This window comes from Pleurodeles waltl, chromosome 8 (genome assembly GCF_031143425.1).
Source record: "Pleurodeles waltl isolate 20211129_DDA chromosome 8, aPleWal1.hap1.20221129, whole genome shotgun sequence".
In the NCBI taxonomy this organism is placed as follows: Eukaryota; Metazoa; Chordata; class Amphibia; order Caudata; family Salamandridae; genus Pleurodeles; species Pleurodeles waltl.
Window position 1 is genome coordinate 695,009,336 of NC_090447.1, and position 23,728 is coordinate 695,033,063.

General features: G+C 44.4%; 1 protein-coding gene across 1 annotated transcript in view; it reads right to left on the reverse strand.

Moving 5' to 3' along the window:
• Window positions 1-23,728, reverse strand: part of EIF2S3 (eukaryotic translation initiation factor 2 subunit gamma) — a 301,635-nt gene that overhangs the window by 82,222 nt on the left and 195,685 nt on the right. The window contains exons 9-10 of the mRNA XM_069204821.1: window positions 11,772-11,916; window positions 118-287 (exon numbers count right to left, since the gene is read on the reverse strand). Of these exons, the coding sequence (XP_069060922.1) occupies window positions 118-287; window positions 11,772-11,916 (315 nt within the window). The remainder of the gene's footprint in view (window positions 1-117; window positions 288-11,771; window positions 11,917-23,728) is intronic.

A 23,728-nucleotide genomic window follows, 5' to 3' on the forward strand; every position in this document is an offset into this window, starting at 1 on the left:
CCTGGAAATTCACAAATAAGGAATCTGTGGCTAGAATTCTCTATCAGATTCACAATGAAAATATGTTTCAGTATAATGCGATTGCAAGTTGTGAGAAATCACACAAATAGCACTAACCTTTGCAGCCTTTTTGTCTCCTTCAGTGCGGACTCCTAAAAGCCGTCTGAGTAGGAAATATGAAATCTCAAGCTCTGTAAAGATTTCAGGAAGTGCTCCGACAGCCCCAAGGACCTGCCCCACCATACGGTCAGCTCGGCAAAGTGTGGGATCAATCTTTGTGCCAACACCTACAGAAGGGGGAAAAGTTCTGTTTAAAAAGCGAAAACGCAAGTGCAAAGCAAACACTTATGCAAAATGCATAAATTATGTCAAGATCAACACAAACACACTGCTCATTTTTAATTCTTGTAGATACCATTCAATTAATTACTGACTAATGTAGCATGTTTGTTTTTCCTAGTTCTATTGTCGATTGAAATGTTCCTATTCCTATGATAGCCATTTGCAGGGTAGCGGACATGAACTGCAGTCTGCATTTTGTGATGCAAGTGTAGTGGTAAAAGTGCTGATGCAGCCGGAACTATGTTGGGCTATACAGTAGTGCTAATTAGTTAATTATGTCTTTCTAATGCATATGTTAACTTCAGCAAATTCTTAATTCTGAAACTTATTTTAGGCTACTGGTTGATCCATCAATTTTCAGCAACACCATCTCACTGGTGACACAGCACCAGCCACAAATCCACATTACATTACCAAGGACGCTACAGGTCCATAAAGGTGACCCCATCACCTGTAATATTCTTTGCCATAATTTTTGCCATTCCACAAAAGTCTGGAATACATCAAGCAGAAGGTAAATAATAAGTGAGAAAAAAGGCTGCTGAACAGTTAAAGCTAATGAGCAGAAGTAGCCAAGATAGAAAGTGGAATCTGCAGGAAGATGAAAATAATCAGAAAGAACACTACCAGTGACAGGTAACTTACTCTTCTAATGTATACTCTTTCTCACAGATTCTCGATCTTGAATGACTGAAAGCAGTATCACAGGAGGAGAATGGGGCAAAGTCGCAGAATGTGATCAACAAAATACTGGCGCACCTCTTTCTCAAAGTGAATCTCACTTCTAGAATCCGAATCAATGATCAGCAGAGGTTCACCACTGTATCTGCTCAGTAAAGCCGATATCGTTAGTTGACTTCTTGTTGAACAACTTAAAAGCCTTTAGGAGTGGTTTTTTTTTTTGCACCACCTCAAGGCATTCTTTATTACGAATCTGGAAATAATTTGTTTTGTTTTGCACTCAATCAGAGAATGCTAATTAAGGTTAACCTCCAAGTATGTATTCCTTGGCTCAGTGGTTCTTAACTTGTTGTCCGAGGACCCTGGGTGGGCCACAAGGCCTACTGAGGAGGTCTGCGACTGTCTTACAAAATGAAAACATTAAATTAATAAATCAAAATGAATAAAGCACTTACAAATAAAAAAACAAAAGCAAAAAATGTGGAACTTTTTATTTTTGATTGTGAATAAAATCCTGCAACATTAGAGACATTAATTAGCATATACTTGCGTCTATATTTTTGTCCATTGCTATCAAGTTCCAAATATAGAAATTGCTTAGGCTGTGGATCCCTGGCTATCAACGACAACTCAGTAGCGGTTCTCAGACTTCAATAACTATTCAGTGGGTGTCCTCCGAAGTCAAAATGTTAAAAACTGCTGCCTTATCTCTTTCCAAACAGAAGCTAAAGAGACTCCTCAAGTGTTAGCCAAGGAAAAATACCACCACCTTGGTGGGGTGGGAAAAATATCTGGGATCCGGTTCCGATGCTAGTGTTGGACCCTGAACAGACTTCGGCTCAGTAATAATAAGTAACTACAGAAGTGCAACTGGTCGTCATGTACCCTGACTGACAGTGCCTCTGCTGATAGGCAGCTACATTATCAGTTTGCTTCTGACTTAGTTCCTATGCTGGAGCAGGGAACTCCCAAGGTTGATGTTAATGGGGATGCTTGCTTCCCCCTCACTATACTGATGTCTTATATATTAATTTACAGAAAGCCAATGGCTTGATACCTCACTGAGACAGACTTGACTCACCACCTAGGCCTCCACTGGAAGTGTGGGCCCAGTTTGCTCTGAAGGGCAGTGGAGGCAATACAATTTCAGCTACCCTCCATTGAGACTAAAACAAACGCCCTTGCAGAGATCTTACACTCGAGGCCAGCTACATCTGAGCCTTTGCGTGCCTTTAACGATGCTCTCACTGAAACTTCGATGACTTGATTCAAGCATTGTTATTGCCTGCAGACAGCAGGTGGCCGGAAGTCAGACTGGCACCTGGTGAACCACATTGTCTCACCAAGTATCCACGTCCCGACATGCTTATCGTGCAGGCCGAAGAGTAATGTGAATCATAACTTATTTCCAATCATTTCACCAAACAGAGAATCCAAGGGAGCAAGGCTTTTGGCAAAAACATGATCCTCCGTCATCCTAGCAAACATGATCCTCTGCCATCCTAGCATTGCAATGTGTAATGCTCTTTGTTTGCTTGACCGTTACACCTATGCCCTGTGGGACTTGGCCGGCGAGAATCTAGCTTACAGTCTGGGAGGACCTTAGCACCTCTTCAGCTCCAATGATTCAGGATGGGCAGACACAACCAAATATGTTATCTGCTCAGGTCTGGATTGCCTAGGAAAGGCACTAGGTACTAATGTACTTTGCCGACTCACATGGATGCATTTAACAGGATTCTCCAGTGATGTACAGACCTCCCTCATGGATATGTCCTTTGATGTCCCCCTCTCCCCCCCTGCCGGCCTTCCCCCTTTGCGGTGAAAAGGAAGTTTCTGCGTTGGAGTGCTCTAACGACACTAGAGCTATTATGGTGTACTTGTTTGGGCTATTGACACCTGGTAAACTCCAGCATCAATTTAGGAAGTTTATACGTTTAGGAAGCTGGCTCTCTATATAGTGCACTAAAATGAAGTACATTGTGCCGAAAGTCCAGTGGATCCCCAAAGGTTTGCAGAGGCAGACATAGGTCTAGTGCTCTTTTTGTGGTAGGGTGTGCGAGCAGTTAGGATTATCAAGCAGTCGTGTTAAGCATTTGTTGTACTCACAGAGGCAATAAATGAGACAAACTCAAAGAATAAATCAGAGACAAATTTAGAAAAATAACAGTTTATATATGATATGAACCAAAAAACTTCGTTATAAGCCAAGTAGTTTTTATATTAAAAATACTTTGCCGTTTCAAAAATCAACTGCAATTTTCAGAGTCTTCACTGTTAACCTATGGGAGGAAAACAAGATTTTCACAGGCAAGTACACAATTTACAGTCCCAGTCTTCAGGGTTTTAGACTAGCACCGGTCAAGGTTCAGGTTGGTACCAAAAGTGCACCCACAGTGGCACAGAGGCGGCTGGCTGCAAAGGTCAAAGTCTGAGTTGGTGCCCAATCTTAATTAAAGGTGACTTGGATGAAGAGATGCTACTGCCAGGTAAGTACAAGCTATATCAGAGGTTGTTCTCAGGGGGCTGATGCGAGCAGGAGGCGGGGAGGGAATGAATGGGGCGGCAAAGACAGCACGAAAATTACACAACGTCAGGCGCTCAATGGTATTCAATTGAGGGGATCACTTTCAGAAACAGGCTACAGGTTCTAATCTGGAGGCCAGGTGAGATCTACCCACACCTGCCCAGGTAAGATGCCAGGGGTCGAAGAGACACAGACGGTCCAGCCTCATAAATACTGAATTTGTAGCTGTTACATGGAGTGCCATGTGGTAGCCAAAGGGCTACTCACCTTTAGGGTGACTACACCCTTCCTATGACCACTTACTTTGTGAAGTGGGTATAGCCCCAACCCTACTGGCCTGATTACTTCCACACAAGATGGAGGAAATGAAATAGTAGTGTCCACTTAAGCTTGTCCATCTTTGAAGTGGGACTGGCATGAAGTGGGATATACAAACACCACTGTGAATTCTGAGGAAAACAAAGCCCGATAAGAAGACAATCTACTAATCCTCAACTCTGTGAAACAAGAAAAAATAAATTGGTTATCAGCGCACAATTTATGAAGGTCCCGTGTAAGATATGTTCATTACTTCATGTGGACTGGAAGGGTCAGGGAAGCAGAGAATAAGTGAAACATGGGAAGCCGGGGTGAACACACCCTGGTACCATTTATGTAAATGTTCAAGGCTGTCTTGGGACCCAAGAGATGGAGTCTTTGTTCTTCCTTAGAAGGGTGAGGCAGCGCACACAAAGTCAGCAAGGTGATGTTTTGACCGAAGTGTAACTGCATCACAACTTTAGGTAGGAAGAAACCAATTTCCACAAAACCAGCTTGTCTAGGAAGAAAGTGGAATACAGCAGATTGACACAGAGCTTAATGAGGAACACTGTCTTGAGGGTTAGAAGATGCAAAGACCACCTGTGAAGTGGAACAAACGGAGGGCACATCAAAATGAAAATGTCACTTACCCAGTGTACATCTGTTCGTGGCATCAGTCGCAGTAGATTCGCATGTTCTGCAATAGCTCGCCATCTGGTGTTGGGCCGGAGTGTTACAAGTTGTTTTTCTTCGAAGAAGTCTTTCGAGTCACGGGACCGAGTGACTCCTCCTTTTGTCTCCATTGCGCATGGGCGTCGACTCCATCTTCGATTGTTTTTCCCCGCAGAGGGTGAGGTAGGAGTTGAATTGTAGTAATAGTGCCCATGCAATGGAGTGACTAAGTATGCACCTATTTAAGGTTGAGATGATACATATATAAATAATTGAAGGTAACTTCCAAACTGCTACAGGCTCCCGGGGAGGCGGGTGGGCACATGCGAATCTACTGCGACTGATGCCACGAACAGATGTACACTGGGTAAGTGACATTTTCAGTTCGATGGCATCTGTCGCTGTAGATACGCATGTTCTGCATAGACTAGTAAGCAGTTATTTCCCCAAAAGCGGTGGATCAGCCTGTAGGAGTGGAAGTAGTGTGAAATAATGTTCTTAATACGGCTTGACCTACTGTGGCTTGTTGTGCGGATAACACGTCTACACAGTAGTGCTTGGTGAATGTGTGAGGCGTAGACCATGTGGCTGCCTTACATATTTCTTGCATTGGGATGTTTCCTAGAAAGGCCATGGTAGCACCTTTCTTTCTGGTTGAGTGTGCCCTTGGTGTAATGGGCAGCTGTCGTTTAGCTTTAAGGTAGCAGATTTGGATGCATTTAACTATCCATCTGGCTATACCTTGTTTTGATATTGGGTTTCCTGCATGAGGTTTTTGAAATGCAATAAATAGTTGTTTAGTCTTTCTGATGTTTTTTGTTCTGTCAATGTAATACATCAATGCTCTTTTGACATCTAATGTATGTAGTGCCCTTTCAGCTACGGTATCTGGCTGTGGAAAAAACACTGGAAGTTCCACTGTTTGATTTAGATGGAACGGTGAAATAACCTTTGGCAAAAAGTTAGGATTGGTCCTTAGGACGACTTTATTTTTGTGTAGTTGTATAAAAGGTTCCTGTATTGTAAACGCCTGAATCTCGCTTACTCTTCTTAGGGAAGTAATGGCGATGAGAAATGCCACCTTCCAGGTTAGGAACTGTATGTCGCAGGAGTGCATGGGTTCAAAAGGTGGACCCATAAGTCTAGTTAGGACAACATTTAGGTTCCATGAAGGAACAGGTGGTGTTCTTGGTGGTATAATTCTCCTAAGGCCCTCCATGAATGCTTTAATGACTGGTATCTTATATAGGGAAGTTGAATAGGTAGTCTGCAGGTATGCAGATATTGCTGCAAGGTGTATTTTAATGGAAGAGAAAGCCAGGTTAGATTTTTGTAAGTGAAGCAAGTAACCCACTACATGTTCTGGAGTTGTGTGTAATGGTTGTATTTGATTAATATGGCAGTAACAAACAAACCTCTTCCATTTACTTGCATAGCAGTGCCTGGTGGATGGCCTTCTGGCTTGTTTTATGACTTCCATACATTCTTGGGTAAGTTGTAAGTGCCCGAATTCTAGGATTTCAGGAGCCAGATTGCTAGATTCAGCGATGCTGGATCTGGGTGTCTGATCTTTTGGTTGTGCTGTGTCAACAGATCTGGCCTGTTGGGCAATTTGATGCAGGGTACCACTGATAGGTCTAGCAGCGTTGTGTACCAGGGTTGCCTTGCCCAAGTTGGTGCTATCAATATGAGTTTGAGTTTGCTTTGACTGAGTTTGTTTACCAGGTAAGGAAGGAGAGGGAGAGGAGGAAAAGCGTAAGCAAATATCCCTGACCAGTTCATCCATAGGGCATTGCCTTGGGATTGTTCGTGTGGGTATCTGGATGCGAAGTTTTGGCATTTTGCGTTCTCCCTTGTCGCAAACAAGTCTATCTGAGGTGTTCCCCAGAGTTTGAAATAAGTGTTCAGAATTTGGGGGTGAATCTCCCATTCGTGGACCTGTTGGTGATCTCGAGAGAGATTGTCTGCGAGTTGATTTTGGATCCCTGGTATAAATTGTGCTATTAGGCGAATTTGGTTGTGAATTGCCCAACGCCAAATCTTTTGTGCTAGCAGGCTTAACTGCGTGGAGTGCGTCCCCCCCTGCTTGTTTAGGTAATACATTGTTGTCATGTTGTCTGTTTTGACGAGAATGTATTTGTGAACTATTATTGGTTGGAAAGCTTTTAGTGCTTGAAAAACTGCTAGAAGTTCTAGGTGATTGATATGCAGTTTTGATTGATGTACGTTCCATTGTCCTTGTATGCTGTGTTGATCGAGGTGTGCTCCCCACCCTGTCATGGAAGCATCTGTTGTTATTACGTATTGTGGCACTGGGTCTTGGAAAGGCCGCCCCTTGTTTAAATTTATGTTGTTCCACCACAGAAGCGAGAGGTAAGTTTGGCGGTCTATTAACACCAGATCTAGAAGGTGACCCTGTGCTTGAGACCACTGTGATGCTAGGCATTGTTGTAAGGGCCTCATGTGCAGTCTTGCGTTTGGGACAATGGCTATGCATGAAGACATCATGCCTAGGAGTTGTAATACCATCTTTGCTTGTATCTTTTGTGTTGGATACATGCGTTGTATGATGGTGTTGAAATTTAGAATTCTTTGTGGACTTGGAGTGGCTACTCCCTTTGATGTGTCTATTATGGCTCCTAGGTATTGTTGTACCTTGCGCGGCAGAATGTTGGATTTTGTAAAGTTGACGGTGAACCAGAGTTTGAAGAGGGTTTGTATGATCTGATTTGTGTGATTTGAGCACTCTATGAACGAATGGGCCTTGATTAGCCAGTCGTCCAAATATGGGAACACATGTATTTGCTGCCTTCTTATGTGTGCAGCGACTACCGCTAGGCATTTGGTAAAGACTCTTGGTGCGGTTGTTAATCCGAAAGGCAGTACCTTGAATTGGTAATGTATTCCTTTGAATACAAACCTTAGGTATTTCCTGTGCGATGGGTGTATTGGTATATGGAAATAAGCGTCCTTGAGGTCTAAAGTTGCCATGTAGTCGTGTAGTTTTAGCAATGGCAATACTTCTTGTAGAGTGACCATGTGGAAGTGGTCCGATTTGATGAAAGTGTTCACTACTCTGAGGTCTAGGATTGGTCTCAGCGTTTTGTCCTTCTTTGGTATCAGAAAGTACAGTGAGTAAACTCCTGTGTTTATTTGTGTGTTTGGCACTAATTCGATTGCATTCTTTTGCAATAGTGCCTGCACTTCTATCTCCAGGAGATTGGAATGGTGTGTTGTTAAATTTTGTGCTTTTGGTGGTATGTTTGGAGGGAATTGTAGAAATTCTATGCAATAACCATGCTGGATAATTGCTAGAACCCAAGTGTCTGTAGTGATTTCCTCCCATGCTTTGTAATAATGACCTATTCTTCCCCCCACTGGTGTTGTGTGGAGGGGGTGAGTGACATGTGAGTCACTGTTTAGTAGTAGGGGTTTTGGGGCTTTGAAATCTTCCTCTATTTCTAGGGAATTGCCCTCCTCTATATTGTCCCCGAAAACCTCCTCTATACTGTCCCTGGTAACTGGACGGTGTTGCTTGTGAGGTGCTGGCTTGTGTGCTCTGACCCCGAAACCCCCCTCGAAAGGGCGTTTTACGGAATGTGCTGTAATACCCTCTGCTCTGCGGGGAGTAGAGTGCGCCCATGGCTTTGGCAGTATCCGTATCTTTTTTGAGTTTCTCAATCGCTGTGTCCACTTCTGGACCGAACAGTTCTTTTTCATTAAAAGGCATATTGAGAACTGCTTGTTGAATCTCTGGTTTAAATCCAGACGTTCGGAGCCATGCATGCCTTCTGATAGTTACAGATGTATTAATTGTCCGTGCAGCTGTATCTGCAGCGTCCATGGAGGAGCGGATCTGGTTGTTGGAAATGGCCTGTCCCTCCTCAACCACTTGTTTTGCCCTATTTTGTAAGTCCTTGGGCAGATGTTCAATGAGATGTTGCATCTCGTCCCAGTGGGCTCTGTCATAGCGCGCAAGTAGTGCCTGGGAGTTCGCGATGCGCCACTGGTTTGCAGCTTGTGCTGCGACTCTTTTACCAGCTGCATCGAACTTGCGGCTTTCTTTATCTGGGGGTGGTGCATCTCCAGATGTGTGAGAGTTGGCCCTCTTCCTAGCTGCTCCTACAACGACAGAGTCTGGTGGCAGCTGTGTAGTGATGAAAACCGGGTCTGTAGGAGGCGCCTTATACTTTTTTTTCCACCCTTGGTGTGATTGCCCTACTTTTGACCGGCTCCTTAAAGATGTCTTTTGCGTGCCGGAGCATACCAGGGAGCATAGGCAGGCTTTGGTACGAGCTGTGGGTGGAGGAGAGTGTGTTGAATAAAAAATCATCCTCGACCTGTTCTGAGTGGAGGCTTACGTTGTGAAATTGTGCTGCTCTAGCCACCACTTGAGAATACGCGGTGCTGTCCTCTGGTGGAGATGGCTTCGTAGGGTATGCCTCCGGACTATTATCTGACACTGGGGCGTCGTATAGGTCCCATGCGTCCTGATCTTGGTCACCCTGGCTCATGGTGGTGTGAGCTGGGGAGAGTGATGGAGTTTGTGCTGGTGAGACGTTAATCACGGGCTGAGGAGAGGGTGGTGGGGTAACTCTTTTCACCACCTTTGGTTGTGGTGTCTGTTCAGTCTGGAACTCCAACCTTCTCTTTCTCCTAATAGGGGGAAGGGTGCTTATTTTTCCTGTCCCCTGCTGTATGAAGATACGCTTTTGCGTATGGTCCACATCAGTTGCTTGTAGCTCTTCCTCAAACCTATGCTTTTGCATTTGGGAGGTTAGCGAGTGCTCTTCTGTATAAGAGCCTGGAGCTGGGTCGCTTGCAGTTTGTTTCGGCATCGAAACCCTGTCTGCGTGTTTTTTCGGCTCCGAGGTGACTTTTTTCTTTTTCGGGGCCGAAACCTCTCGGCGTCGATCTGCTTCGGTGCCGCTGTCTCGGCGTCGAGCCGTGTCCACACCGGCATCTCGGTGTCGAGGCTTGTCTCCAGCACTTTCTCGGTCCCGAGAAGGCTGCGTGCCGGTGTCTCGACCGGAGTCGGACGACCTCGGCACTGTTTGGGCCTTTTTCGGTGCCGACGGTCGGTCACCGAATTTATGGGTGGAGCCATGGCCGGATGGCAGTGGCGTCCCCTGGGCCTTGTAAATGTGTCTCTGTGTGGTTTTCGACGTCTTACTCACGGTTTGTGTATCGTCGAATCCTTCGGAGTCTGAGTCTTGGATCGAGAAGGTACCTTCTTCTTCCTGTTCCTCGAACTCCTGTTGGGCTGTCGGTGCGGACGCCATCTGAAGTCTTCTGGCTCGACGGTCTCGGAGTGTTTTTCGGGACCGGAACGCACGACAGGCCTCGCAGGTGTCTTCGCTGTGCTCAGGTGACAGGCACAGGTTGCAGACCAAGTGTTGGTCTGTGTAGGGGTATTTATTGTGGCATTTGGGGCAGAAACGGAACGGGGTCCGTTCCATCGGCGTTCTTCAGCACGCGGTCGGGCCGACCAGGCCCCGACGGGGGATCGAAAAACTACCCTGAAGGGCACCGGAGCTCTTCGATCTTCGATGCGGTGTGGAATCTAAGTACGCCGATCCCGAACGCAACAATACCGACGAAAATCTTCCGAAATTAGCTAATTTTCCGTTCCGAAACTCGGAGCGACAGGAACACGTCCGAACCCGATGGCGGAAAAAAAACAATCGAAGATGGAGTCGACGCCCATGCGCAATGGAGACAAAAGGAGGAGTCACTCGGTCCCGTGACTCGAAAGACTTCTTCGAAGAAAAACAACTTGTAACACTCCGGCCAAACACCAGATGGCGAGCTATTGCAGAACATGCGTATCTACAGCGACAGATGCCATCGAACATACAATTTTAAGGTAGGAGGAGGAAGAAATATTGTAAACTTTTTAAGAAGTGCATAACAAATGGGGAATTAAACAATGAGAGCTGATCCAGCAACTGAAAGTTTCCCTTTAACTGTGCCTACAGGAAAGTTTTGCTGGCCAGAGCCAAACCAAATAACAAAATGTAAGATAACATTTCCTGGAGGGGGTCTATCTGCTGATTACCACACACCAAGCCACACATTTGTCCTAACAGTCACACAGTCTTTGTCAATGGACACCGGGCTGCCAAGATGACATCAACCACCTCTGGAGAATGGTCAAAGGCATTCAACTGTCACCACTCAAACTGGCAACCCTAGTGATGGATGGGACACTAGATGGGTAGAATGTTCACTGAGTTTTGCAAAGTCACGTTGGGATGACAGGCCTCCTGTGTATAATATTAAGGTGCAGTACAGCTCTGAATCTGTGGTACAGACTGAAAAAAAGCGAAAGGTGGAAGACTGAAAAAAACAAGAGGAGGGTGGACGAGTATTCACTGCACCATTACTGTGATTGTGGGTGCTGCCCACATGAAGCAGGTTGGGAACAAGGCCTGGCTGCGCCCAGTAAAAGGAAGGGACGTCCTACTGCAGCATGATGGAGCTCTGCGGCCAAACCCCTGCGCACAGCCGAAGGCCCTGGATAACAGGGGTTGGCCGCACTTCAAGTTTTAATGTCTGCGTGATGATTTACATTTATTATTGCATCAGATTCATTAAGTGTGAGAACAGTATTGCATACGGTGTACAAGTATGGTTTGCTTATCTGTTGTGCAATTTATGGATTGCGGTCCTGATCATAACTTGAAGATTTCAATTGTTTTAATTTGTAAAACATCACTGCACTTTAATTGTGCACTGTTTTGTGTAAATATATACACCAGCTCAATAATTTTAATCACTCTTTCTATTTACCGGGAAACAAAATTCTGATACTTAGTTACAGCAATGACTTGACATTGATGTTGAGTTATATTTATTGTGCCATACTCTGCGTAAGTCTTAACTAGTCACTCTTCTTATCTAGAGTGTCAAGTGCTAAAAAGTAGTTACCTTGATTAGCCGCCTGTAGTGCAATACTTCTGGTGGCCCTGGCACACCAGTGCCCACGCAGGTTACTGCCCAGTACCACGGACTGCCCAAGGACTACAAGCACAATAAAAGGACTCAACCATAAACTTTCCTGCAAATCAAACTCAGATCGTGCAACATTCCTCCTCGGGCTAGCTGAAAACACTTCACCTTTTTCAGCACCCAAACTTCAAGCATCCTTCATCAGAACCATCACCATCATTTCTCAATAGATTATAGAAAGCCTGTGCTATGCCAACTCCAAAAAAAAGCAATAATTTATTTAGACATTCCCTCTTACCAATGAGGCCTCCTGGGGCAGCATACTGCAGGTCATTATGCTCAGCAAAAAGAGAGACAATTTTGGAGAAGATTGGCTTGCACATGAGTTTCCCCTCACTGTCCTTCGAAACAATTCCAGGCCGAACCTCCAACTCTTGACCAACCTAAAGAAAGAGCAACTGTTAGAGGAGCACTCATTTGAACTAAAAATAATTTAATTACATTTTTTTAGTTAAAGAATTTAAAAAAGTTGTTGCCATTTTTATCTCTGCTTTATAGATCTCTTGTCTCACATACTGTATTCAGAGTATGTGGTCAATTACAAGTATCAGCTACTCTCAATTAAGGGCATCTTTAGACTTCTCAGCAAAATTAGAATTTATTTTTCAACTTTTTTTTATTTTAAACATTTTTATTTTCAAGACAGAGAGCAATATTAGTAAACAAATTAATGTTGGTAAGTGTGAAATGAAAATGAATATGTAAATATTAAATCTCTACCCAATGGCTTCATGCTTATTTACTACATCATTAACGCCATTGCCATATCTTCTTTGTATAGAAGACAGCAAAGTCAAATCCTTGCAACTAAAAGCAACAGCTGAACTAACCCAAATAGTACTCTTTCCGAATGAATGCACATTATTTCTGGGCCTGCTAATCTATTTTCAAAGGTTGGTGGGTGGTGCATACTTAAAAAAAAAAAAAAACAATACAAGCAGGTAAAACAACGCAAGACAGATGAGGGTGTTTTAACCCTTTCCCCGTCAAGGACGTAATAGTTATGTGCGGTGGTGCGGCGCTGCAGGGGAATCGCTTCCTCTTCCAAGGGTCACTCCCCTGGGGGACAAATTTATTTTTAGTCATTTTTGCCCACCTTGGGGGCAGAAACCATTAGACGCCAGGGATTTTTTTTGTTTGCACCAATTTCACGCAAGGGGAGCGACCCCTTAGGCAAGAGTGTTATGGTTTACATAGAATACGGTGTAATGATGGTCCCTGGCTGCCGTCACCCGGCTCGAGCGTTCGAAGGTGGTCGGTTGGTGAACACGTCGGACGGAGGGGCAGGGGTGGTTACCCGCTGATTCTTTTAAGAAATAAAATCTGTTTGATGAACACTACCGTGAACCAGCGTTTCCTTACCACAGGATTCAACATCCTTTTTGGCAACGAGTGAAGAGGGAAAGCCACTGCATCACAACCCAAACTGTCTTTTGTTCGCTCTAAGGTGAGAGCGCACGCCAACTGTTGGTTCACCTCATTTTTGTACGCGCCGGTGGTGGCAGGCTTCGAGTCCAGCAGGCGGCTTGGGAACACTTGTTTGTGGGCACACTTTGTATACGCGTGTAATAATTCTGCTTTACACGCAGGCGACACGATTCATTGAGACCGAGACTTTACAACTGGAATGACGCTGACTCAAGCGAAGTGAAGCTGACTTCAGGCGCCATCTTGGATGTGTTTTTACATTACATGTGCATAGCAGCTGGATTTATATCTTTTATACACTATGTTATATGGTGGATTTACAGTATGCAGACATTCTTGTGAAGAGAAGTTCACACAGCTTTTAGCAGAGCTGACAGACTTTTTTTTTTTTTTAAAGAAAAGGCATACTATTAACTTTATTACTCCCATTATATTTGCGCCAGAAGGTTTTTTTTGTAGGGGTGGTGAATAATGCAGTCAGTTAATCCACCACCACCATTCTTGGAGTCGCCTGGTCCACCTGCCATCCCATGGAGGCAATGGTTTGATAGATTTGAAACTTATATTGGGGCTATAGGAGCCTCTCGTTTTAGACCGGAAAGGAAAAAGTGTTTGTTGCTACATTCTTTGGGATATGAAGGCGGAGAGATTTTTAAACACCTACCGAATTTTGCACAAAAAGGGGAAGAGTTAGATGACTATCAAGTAGCCACCAAGAAATTATCTACAAGGTTTGACGTACTACCAAGTTTGGTAGTTTTGAGGCACAAATTCTTTAAGCATTCTCAACTCCAAAATGAAGATTTCGACGTATACAACAGTGCGCTTGGACAGTTATCTTCCAAGTGTGTGTTTAGGGATTCCCAAGACCAGTTGGTAAGAGACCAGTTTATTGGTCATTGCACTGACAAACACATTCAACAAAAGCTATTGAGCATGGGAAATCCAACTTTCGAGGAGGTCATTAAAGTAGCCCGGAGTATTGAACTGGCACAGATTTCACAAAAGGAACTCACAGCTAGTCCCGGTGTGAAAGACAATAAGCATGTTCATATTAATGCGGTTGTAAATACTGGAGTGGTCAAAGAAAAATGACTTGAAGAAATCGGAGAACAATTTCATCAGGTGTCTAACATATGTTTTAGGTGTGGTTATGCACCACACAACAGAGATGGTAAAAATTGTCCTGCAAAAACGTATGTAGGAAATGTGGTAAACTAGGTCATTTTGCTAAAGTTTGTCAATCCACATCTAATAAGCAACTAAAAGTAAGTAGTGTAGTAGATGAAGACGATGGTAAGAGATGAACTTTTGGCCAAGGCATTTCAGGACATGATTGTTTTAGTCACTGATTATGGCATGGGTGTTAAGAGACCATAACCAATTGTAAAGAAATGGCTCCCTGTTGCAGTTACACCCAACTTTTTGCCTGATACTGATGCCGACTTGACTGAGAAGTGTGCTGGGACCCTGCTAACCAGGCCCCAGCACCAGTGTTCTTTCACCTAAAATGTACGATTGTTTCCACAATTGGCACAACCCTGGCACCTAGGTAAGTCCGTTGTAACTGGTACCCCTGGTACCAAGGGCCCTGATGCCAGGGAAGGTCTCTAAGGGCTGCAGCATGTCTTATGCCACCCTAGGGACCCCTCACTCAGCACAGACACACTGCTTACCAGCTTGTGTGTGCTGGTGGGGAGAAAATGACTAAGTCGACATGGCACTCCCCTCAGGGTGCCATGCCAACCTCACACTGCCTATGGCATAGGTAAGTCACCCCTCTAACAGGCCTTACAGCCCAAAGGCAGGGTGCACTATACCACAGGTGAGGGCATAGGTGCATGAGCACTATGCCCCTACAGTGTCTAAGCAAAACCTTAGACATTGTAAGTGCAGGGTAGCCATAAGAGAATATGGTCTGGGAGTCTGTCAAAAACGAACTCCACAGCTCCATAATGGCTACACTGAATAATGGGAAGTTTAGTATCAAACTTCTCAGAATAATAAACCCACACTGATGCCAGTGTTGGATTTATTAAAAAATGCACACAGAGGGCATGTTCGAGATCTCCCCTGTAATTTACCCAATTGTTCAGTGCAGGACTGACTGGTCTGTGCCAGCCTGCTGCTGAGAGACGAGTTTCTGACCTCATGCGGTGAGAGCCTTTGTGCCCTCTGAGGACAGAAACAAAGCCTGCTCTGGGTGGAGGTGCTTCACACCTCCCCCCTGCAGGAACTGCAACACCTAGCAGTGAGCTTCAAAGGCTCAAGCTTCGTGTTACAATGCCCCAGGGCACTCCAGCTAGTGGAGATGCCCGCCCCCTGGACACAGCTCCCACTTTTGGCAGCAAGTCCAGGAGAGATAATGAGAAAAACAAGGAGGAGTCACTGGCCAGTCAGGACAGCCCCTAAGGTGTCCTGAGCTGAGGTGACTCTGACTTTTAGAAATCCTCCATCTTGTAGAAGGAGGATTCCCCCAATAGGGATAGGAATGTGACCCCCTCCCCTTGGGAGGAGGCGCAAAGAGGGTGTACCCACCCTCAGGGCTAGTAGCCATTGGCTACTAACCCCCAGACCTAAACACGCCCTTAAATTTAGTATTTAAGGGCTCCCCTGAACCTAAGAATTTAGATTCCTGAAACTACAAGAAGAAGAGGACTGCTGAGCTGAAAAACCCCTGCAGAAGAAGAACAGAAGACACCAACTGCTTTGGCCCCAGTCCTACCGGCCTGTCTCCTGCCTTCCAAAGAAACCTGCTCCAGCGACGCTTTCCAAAGGACCAGCGACCTCTGAATCCTCAGAGGACTGCCCGGCTTCAAGAAAGACAAGAAACTCCCGAGGACAGCGGCCCTGCTCCAAAAAGACTGCAACTTTGTTTCAAGGGAGCAGAGTTAAAGACCCCTGCAACTCCCCGCAAGAAGCGTGAGACTTGCAACACTGCACCCGGCGACCCCAACTCGACTGGTGGAGAACCAACACCTCAGGGAGGACCCTCCGGCGACTCCAAGACTGTGAGTAACCAAAGTTGTCCCCCCTGAGCCCCCACAGCGACGCCTGCAGAGGGAATCCCGAGGCTCCCCCTGACCGCGACTGCCTGAACTCTAATTTCCTGACGGCTGGAAAAGACCCTGCACCCGCAGCCCCCAGCACCTGAAGGATCGGAACTCCCGGGCAGGAGTGACCCCCAGGAGGCCCTCTCCCTTGTCCAGGTGGTGGCTACCCTGAGGAGCCCCCCCCTTGCCTGCCTGCATCGCTGAAGAGACCCCTTGGTCTCTCATAGGAAACTATTGAAAACCTGACGCATGTTTACACACTGCACCTGGCCGCCCCCGCGCTGCTGAGGGTGTACTTTCTGTGTGGACTTGTCCCCCCCCCCGGTGCCCTACAAAACCCCCCTGGTCTGCCCTCCGAAGACGCGGGTACTTACCTACTGGCAGACTGGAACCGGGGCACCCCCTTCTCTCCATTGAAGCCTATGCGTTTTGTGCACCACTTTGAACTCTGCACCTGACCGGCCCTGAGCTGCTGGTGTGGTGACTTTGGGGTTGCTCTGAACCCCCAACGGTGGGCTACCTTGGACCCCAATCTCAACCCCGTAGGTGGTTTACTTACCTGCTAAAACTAACAATACTTTACCTCCCCCAGGAACTGTGAAAATTGCACTGTGTCCACTTTTAAAACAGCTATTTGTGTTTTATGTGAAAAGTATATATGCTACTGTAATTATTCAAAGTTCCTAAAGTACTTACCTGCAATACCTTTCAAATGAGATATTACATGTAGAATTTGAACCTGTGGTTCTTAAAATAAACTAAGAAAATATATTTTTCTATAACAAAACCTATTGGCTGGATTTGTCTCTGAGTGTGTGTTCCTCATTTATTGCCTGTGTGTATGTACAACAAATGCTTAACACTACTCCTTTGATAAGCCTACTGCTCGACCACACTACCACAAAATAGAGCATTAGTATTATCTCTTTTTGCCACTATCTTACCTCTAAGGGGAACCCTTGGACTCTGTGCATACTATTCCTTACTTTGAAATAGTGCATACAGAGCCAACTTCCTACACCAATGTATCGATCCCCTTGTAGACATTCGGGTAGGAGATTAATGGTTACACTTGTTGGTTGACTCAGGGGCGCGTATTACGATGATCACATCAGAGTTGTTTCACAACACTTGGGGTGATAGGAAATTATTTCTACCAGATAGGGCACCTGTCTCTTATGAAGGTAGGAAAATAGATTTAGAAGGATATATAGAAGACAGTCTAGAATTCAAGGGACGCAAGATCGTTGGGAAAATTTATGTGGCGTACAAAGGTTTGAACATTTTGGGCTGGTTCCACCAAGGATTATTTGGTATGGTACTGAAACCCGGAGCAAAGGAACAAGTCCTAGTAGTCGAATACTAAAATATTGATACAGTTTGAGGATGAATTTCCCAGTGTTTTTGCCCAGTGTTTGGGAAAAATTGTGGGTTTCAAGCATAGGATAAAAATAAAAGAAAAGGCTATTCCCGTTAAACATAAAATCAGGTCTGTTCCGTTTAGCTTGAGGGATGATCTCAAATCTGAGCTACACAAGCTTCAATACAATGGAGTTATAGAACCAATTGAGTCTAGTTTGTGGCTTTCACCATTGGTGGTTGCAAGGAAACGGAATGGGGACATGCGTTTGTGTGTGGACTTGAGGAGCCTCAAAGACATTTGGGTGGATTCATATCCCCTACCGAAAATTAGTGATCTACTTGAAGAATTTAGAGGCTCTGAGTAGTTTTCAAAGATTGATCTCGCATCTGCTTATCACCAGGTGGTGTTGGATGAAGAGTCACGCCACCATACAGATTTCAATTCCCCGTTTGGCATGTTCCAGTTTTGCAGGATACCGTTTGGGTTGGCATCCGCGGCGGCAGTATTTCAACACAATGCACAAACTCTTAGGTAATGTCAAAGGAGTTCTAATTTTCCAAGATGATGTTTTGATTCATGCTAAGTGTTTGGAAGACACAACGAAATTATTAGATCTGTGTTCAAGATATTTCAGACAAACTGTGTTCGCGTAAAGAAAGAAAAATGTGAATTTTGCAAAAAAGAGATTGAGTTTTTGGGGCACTGTGTGTCCAGCGAAGGGATAGCACCGAGGCCGGGTTTAGTTAAAGCTGTTCTAGAGTCTCCCAAGGACAAGGATGAACTACATTTGTTTATTGCCATGTGCAAATATTATGCCAGGTTAATTCCAGATTATGCCAGTAAAATGAAAATTTTGTCTAAAATGCTTAAAAACAAGGTTCCGTTTGTACGGGATAGTGACGTGTCAAAATACATTCGACAAAGTTAAGCAGGAATTAGTTAATGCTAGAAAATTGAGTCCTTACGACCCCAGCCAACTGTGCATCGTCACAGTGGATGCTACTAGGTATGGCTTGGGTGCAGTTTTGTCCCAAGGCTCTGGTAAGAATGAGAAAGTCATAAGTTATGCCTCAAGAGTTTTACGTGAACCAGAGCTCACTTACTCTGTAATTGAGACAGAGTTACTGGCATGTTACTGGGGGAGTGAGAAATTTAGGAGCTAGTATGGGGTAGGAATTATGTGATTCAAACGGATCATAAGCCGTTGGTGTACATTTTGAATGGTGACAAAATCAACTACACAACCCCACGCACTGCACGTCTCACCACAAAATTGTTACAATATAATTTCCAGGTTAAGTACTTTCCAGGAAAAGAAAATTTTACAGAAGACTTTTTGTCTCGGTTACCTATTAGTGAGCAGGTTACTACCGATTGTGAGGATGATACGGAAGATTGCTTTATAGCATCTTTGGATGAGGATGAGTCCAAAGTATGTAGGAAAACAGTGTGGAGAATGGTTGAGAGCAACAATGTTGTAAGCAGATGTGTGGTGTGTAACAGTGCAGAAAAAGGGTTAAAGGTTGTTAAACCTCCTTTACAACCCCTACCTATACCTGACAAAGCTTGGATCAAAGTGGGTATTGACATGGTGGGGCAGTTTTACTTCCTCCCAGGTCAAATGTGTTTTTCATTTCTCCTGATGGATTACTATAGCAAATGGCCAGAGGTGTGTTTTTTTTAGCTAAGCCTACGGCTGGTAGTGCAATACAGTTCCTCAAGGAAATTTGTTTGGAGGGAAGGGTTTCTGGAGTATATAGTCTCAGATAATGGGGCCCAGTTTGTCAGTCACGAAATGGAAACGTTCCTGGTTGAGTCAGGTGTGAAACATTTGAAGGGCTCACTTTACCATCCTCAAACAAATGGTTTGGTAGAAAGAATGAATAGAGTGGTGGAGGAGTGTATTAGGTGGGCTGAAGCAAGTAAACATGATGTGGAAGAGGCAGTGAACTCTATGCTGTGGTTTTATCGTACCATCCCACATTCGCTAACATAAATATCTCCTTTTGAACTTCTCAAAGATCTAGGCTTTTTCCTGCCTGGTTAGCTAATGTTGTAGCGGGTAAGGTCACGGATAATGTGGACCGGGAGATGATGTTGGGAGAAATAATAACTCAGGAAAGAATGAAAGATAGATATGATAAAAAAAAAAAATCTACAAAGGAGCACTCAATTCAACCTGGAGATGTGGTACACATCAAATTTCAAACATTTGTTAAGAAGGGGGATGCCAGTTATGGGAGTCCCATTACGGTGAGGAAAGTGTGTGGCAATGCTGTTATGGTCGAGGGTGGTCACTGGTGGAATTCAGGGAAGGTTGTGAAAGTCAAAGGCTTTAGTGGCAATGATATGAAAATAAGTGAAAAGTCGCTGTCTGATCATGTGGTCTATGAAGACAACATGTCTAACTCTAACAAATTGGAACCACACATGTTGCGGAGATCTGACCGTGAAAAGCGCGTACCGCCGAAGCTCAAGGAATGTTATTGTAATTAGTGCGAATGTATTTTTATTGTTTTCTTTTGTACTGTCAAGCTTTCATTGTAGGATTTAGTTTTGTGCTTTCTGTGGGGGGAAATATAGGTTAAAAAAAAAGGGAGATAATATGTTATGGTTTACATAGAATATGGTGGAATGTTGGTTCCTGGCTGTCGCTGCCACCCGGCACGAGCATTCCAAGGTGGTCGGTTGGTGAAGGCGGACGGTAGGGATAGCAGTGGTTTCCCAGCAATTCTTTTAAGAAATAAAATCTGTTTAATGAACGCTAGCGTAAACCAGTGTTTCCTTACCACAGGATACACCAAAGTGTCACTCCCCTGAGGGGTGGGGGTTCAAATTTATTTTAGACCATTTTCAGCCTATTTTTGTAAGGCTCATCTGCCCCCCCAGACACCAGCGAAGAATTTAAAAAAACAAAAAAACAAAGACGGTGGAACCCCCAATAAATGTGGACAAAGTTGTTCTGCCCACCAGTGGACAGATGGGGCAATTACCCCCGATCCACTCCCTGGGGTGGGGGGGGCAGAAAGCCTACTATATGCCAGGGAATTAAAAAAATAATTACAAATAGTGGGGTGGTGGCTATCAACCAGTATGGGCAGGGTTATTCCCCCACCCCAACTAAGTGGGGTGGGTAGGTGGGGGGGGGCATACAAACATCTTATCCAAAAGGCAAGCAAGAGGACATTTGTTTATTTTGGGTTTTGGTTTTACATTTGGGCCAAGAGAGCTTGTCTAACTCTCACAATTGTCCCACTCGGAATGGTGAGGGCTGCACTTTTTGGACTTTGGGACGCTGCCATGTAGAAAAATCCACAAGCCCTAGACACATCTGAAAACTAAATATCTGGGTGAGTCCAGGATGGTGTGCCTCACATGCATCCTGCACCATTTTCCTAACCACAATGCCCTGCAAACCTCCAACTTTGCCTGAAATCACATTTTCCCCACATTTTTGTGATGGAACCTTCTGGAATCTGCAAGAATACACAAAATTCCTACAATCCAGCATTTTCGCCTCTATACCGATCTGCCCCAATTGTCGGCCTAAACACATTTTTTTTCCCCAAACTGCCCTTTTGGACCCGCTTTGGTTCCCCCTCATTTTCAACATGTTTTTGGCTCTTTCCTGTCACAGGCACTTGGCCCACCTGCACAAGTGAGGTATCATTTTTATCGGGAGATTGATGGGAACGTTGGGTGGTAGGAAATTTGTGCTGGTGCTGTGAAATGTTGTAAAAATGTGTTTTTTAAAAACTAAATGTGAGGTTTGCTGAGGATTCTGGGTCAGAAAACACTGGGGGATCCATGCCTGTCACACCTCCCTGGATTCCCTTGGGTGTCTAGTTTTCAGAAATGCCTAGGTTTGGTAGATTTCCCTAGATGGCTGCTGAGCCCAGGACCAAAAACGCAGGTACCCACAAAAATGAAAATGTCACTTACCCAGTGTACATCTGTTCGTGGCATCAGTCGCTGAGATTCACATGGTATGCATGAGCTCGCCATCTGGTGTTGGGTCGGAGTGTTACAAGTTGTTTTTCTTCGAAGAAGTGTTTTCGAGTCACGGGACCGAGTGACTCCTCCTTCTGTGCTCATTGCACATGGGCGTCGACTCCATCTTCGATTGTTTTCCCCGCAGAGGGTGAGGTAGGAGTTGTACTATAGTAATAGTGCCCGCGCAATGAAAAATGTAAGTATGTACCTATTAAAGGATTAAATAATATATATACAAATGTTCAAAATTGAAGGTAACTTCTGAACTGCTACAGGCTTCCGGGGAGGTGGGTGGGTCCATGTGAATCTCAGCGACTGATGCCACGAACAGATGTACACTGGGTAAGTGACATTTTCAGTTCGATGGCATCTGTCGCTGTAGATACACATGGTATGCATAGACTAGTAAGCAGTTAGTTCCCCATAAGTGGTGGTTTAGCCTGTAGGAGTAGAAGTTGTCTGAAATAGAGTTCTTAATACAGCTTGACCTACTGTAGCTTGTTGTGCGGATAGCACATCTATACAGTAGTGTTTGGTGAATGTGTGAGGCGTAGACCAAGTGGCTGCCTTACATATTTCCTGCATTGGGATGTTTCCTAAAAAGGCCATTGAAGCACCTTTTTTCCTTGTTGAATGTGCCCTGGGTGTAATGGGCAGTTGTCTTTTTGCTTTAAGGTAGCAGATTTGGATGCATTTAACTATCCATCTGGCTATACCTTGTTTTGATATTGGGTTACCTGCATGAGGTTTTTGGAATGCAATAAATAGCTGTTTAGTTTTTCTGATGTTTTTTGTTCTGTCAATGTAGTACATTAATGCTCTTTTGACATCTAATGTATGTAGTGCTCTTTCAGCCACAGAATCTGGCTGTGGGAAAAAAACTGGTAGTTCTACCGTTTGATTTAGATGGAATGGTGAAATAACTTTGGGTAAAAATTTTGGATTAGGTCGTAGGACGACCTTATTTTTATGTATTTGTATAAAAGGCTCTTGTGTTGTGAACGCTTGAATTTCACTTACTCTTCTTAGAGATGTAATGGCGATGAGAAAGGCAACTTTCCAGGTTAGGAATTGTATTCCGCAAGAGTGCATGGGTTCGAAAGGTGGGCCCATGAGTCTTGTTAGAACCACGTTTAGGTTCCATGAAGGAACAGGTGGTGTTCTTGGTGGTATAATTCTTTTAAGCCCTTCTATGAATGCTTTGATAACTGGTATCCTATACAAGGAAGTTGAATATGTAGTTTGCAGGTATGCAGATATTGCTGCAAGATGTATTTTAATAGAAGAGAAGGCTAGCTTTGCTTTTTGTAAATGGAGCAAGTAATTTACTATATGTTTTGGAGTTGCGTCTAGTGGTTGTATCTGATTATGATGGCAGTACCAAACAAATCTTTTCCACTTACTTGCGTAGCAGTGTCTAGTGGATGGCCTTCTGGCCTGCTTTATGACTTCCATACACTCTTGGCTAAGTTGTAAGTGTCCGAATTCTAGGATTTCAGGAGCCAGATTGCTAGATTCAGCGATGCTGGGTCCGGGTGTCTGATCTGTTGGTTGTGTTGCGTTAACAGATCTGGTTTGTTGGGCAGTTTGATGTGTGGTACTACAGACAGATCTAGCAGTGTTGTGTACCAGGGTTGTCTTGCCCACGTTGGTGCTATTAAAATGAGTTTGAGTTTGTTTTGACTCAATTTGTTTACTAGGTAAGGAAGGAGAGGGAGGGGAGGAAAAGCGTAAGCAAATATTCCTGACCAGTTCATCCATAGGGCATTGCCTTGGGATTGCTTGTGTGGGTATCTGGACGCGAAGTTTTGGCATTTTGCGTTCTCTTTTGTTGCAAATAAGTCTATTTGTGGTGTTCCCCAGAGTGTGAAGTAGGTGTTCAGAATCTGTGGGTGGATTTCCCATTCGTGGACTTGCTGGTGATCTCGAGAGAGATTGTCTGCCAGCTGATTCTGGATCCCTGGAATAAACTGTGCTATTAGACCAATTTGATGGTGGATTGCCCACTTCCATATTTTTTGAGCTAACAAGCTTAACTGCGTTGAATGTGTTCCTCCTTGTTTGTTTAGATAATACATCGTTGTCATGTTGTCTGTTTTGACAAGGATGTATTTGTGGGTTATGATTGGTTGGAAAGCTTTTAGTGCTTGAAAAACTGCTAATAATTCTAGATGATTTATATGCATTTTTGTTTGATGTATGTTCCATTGTCCTCTTATGTTGTGTTGATTGAGATGTGCTCCCCACCCTGTCATGGAAGCATCTGTTGTTATTACGTACTGTGGCACTGGGTCTTGGAAAGGCCGCCCTATGTTTAAATTTATACTGTTCCACCATAGAAGCGAGAGGTAAGTTTGG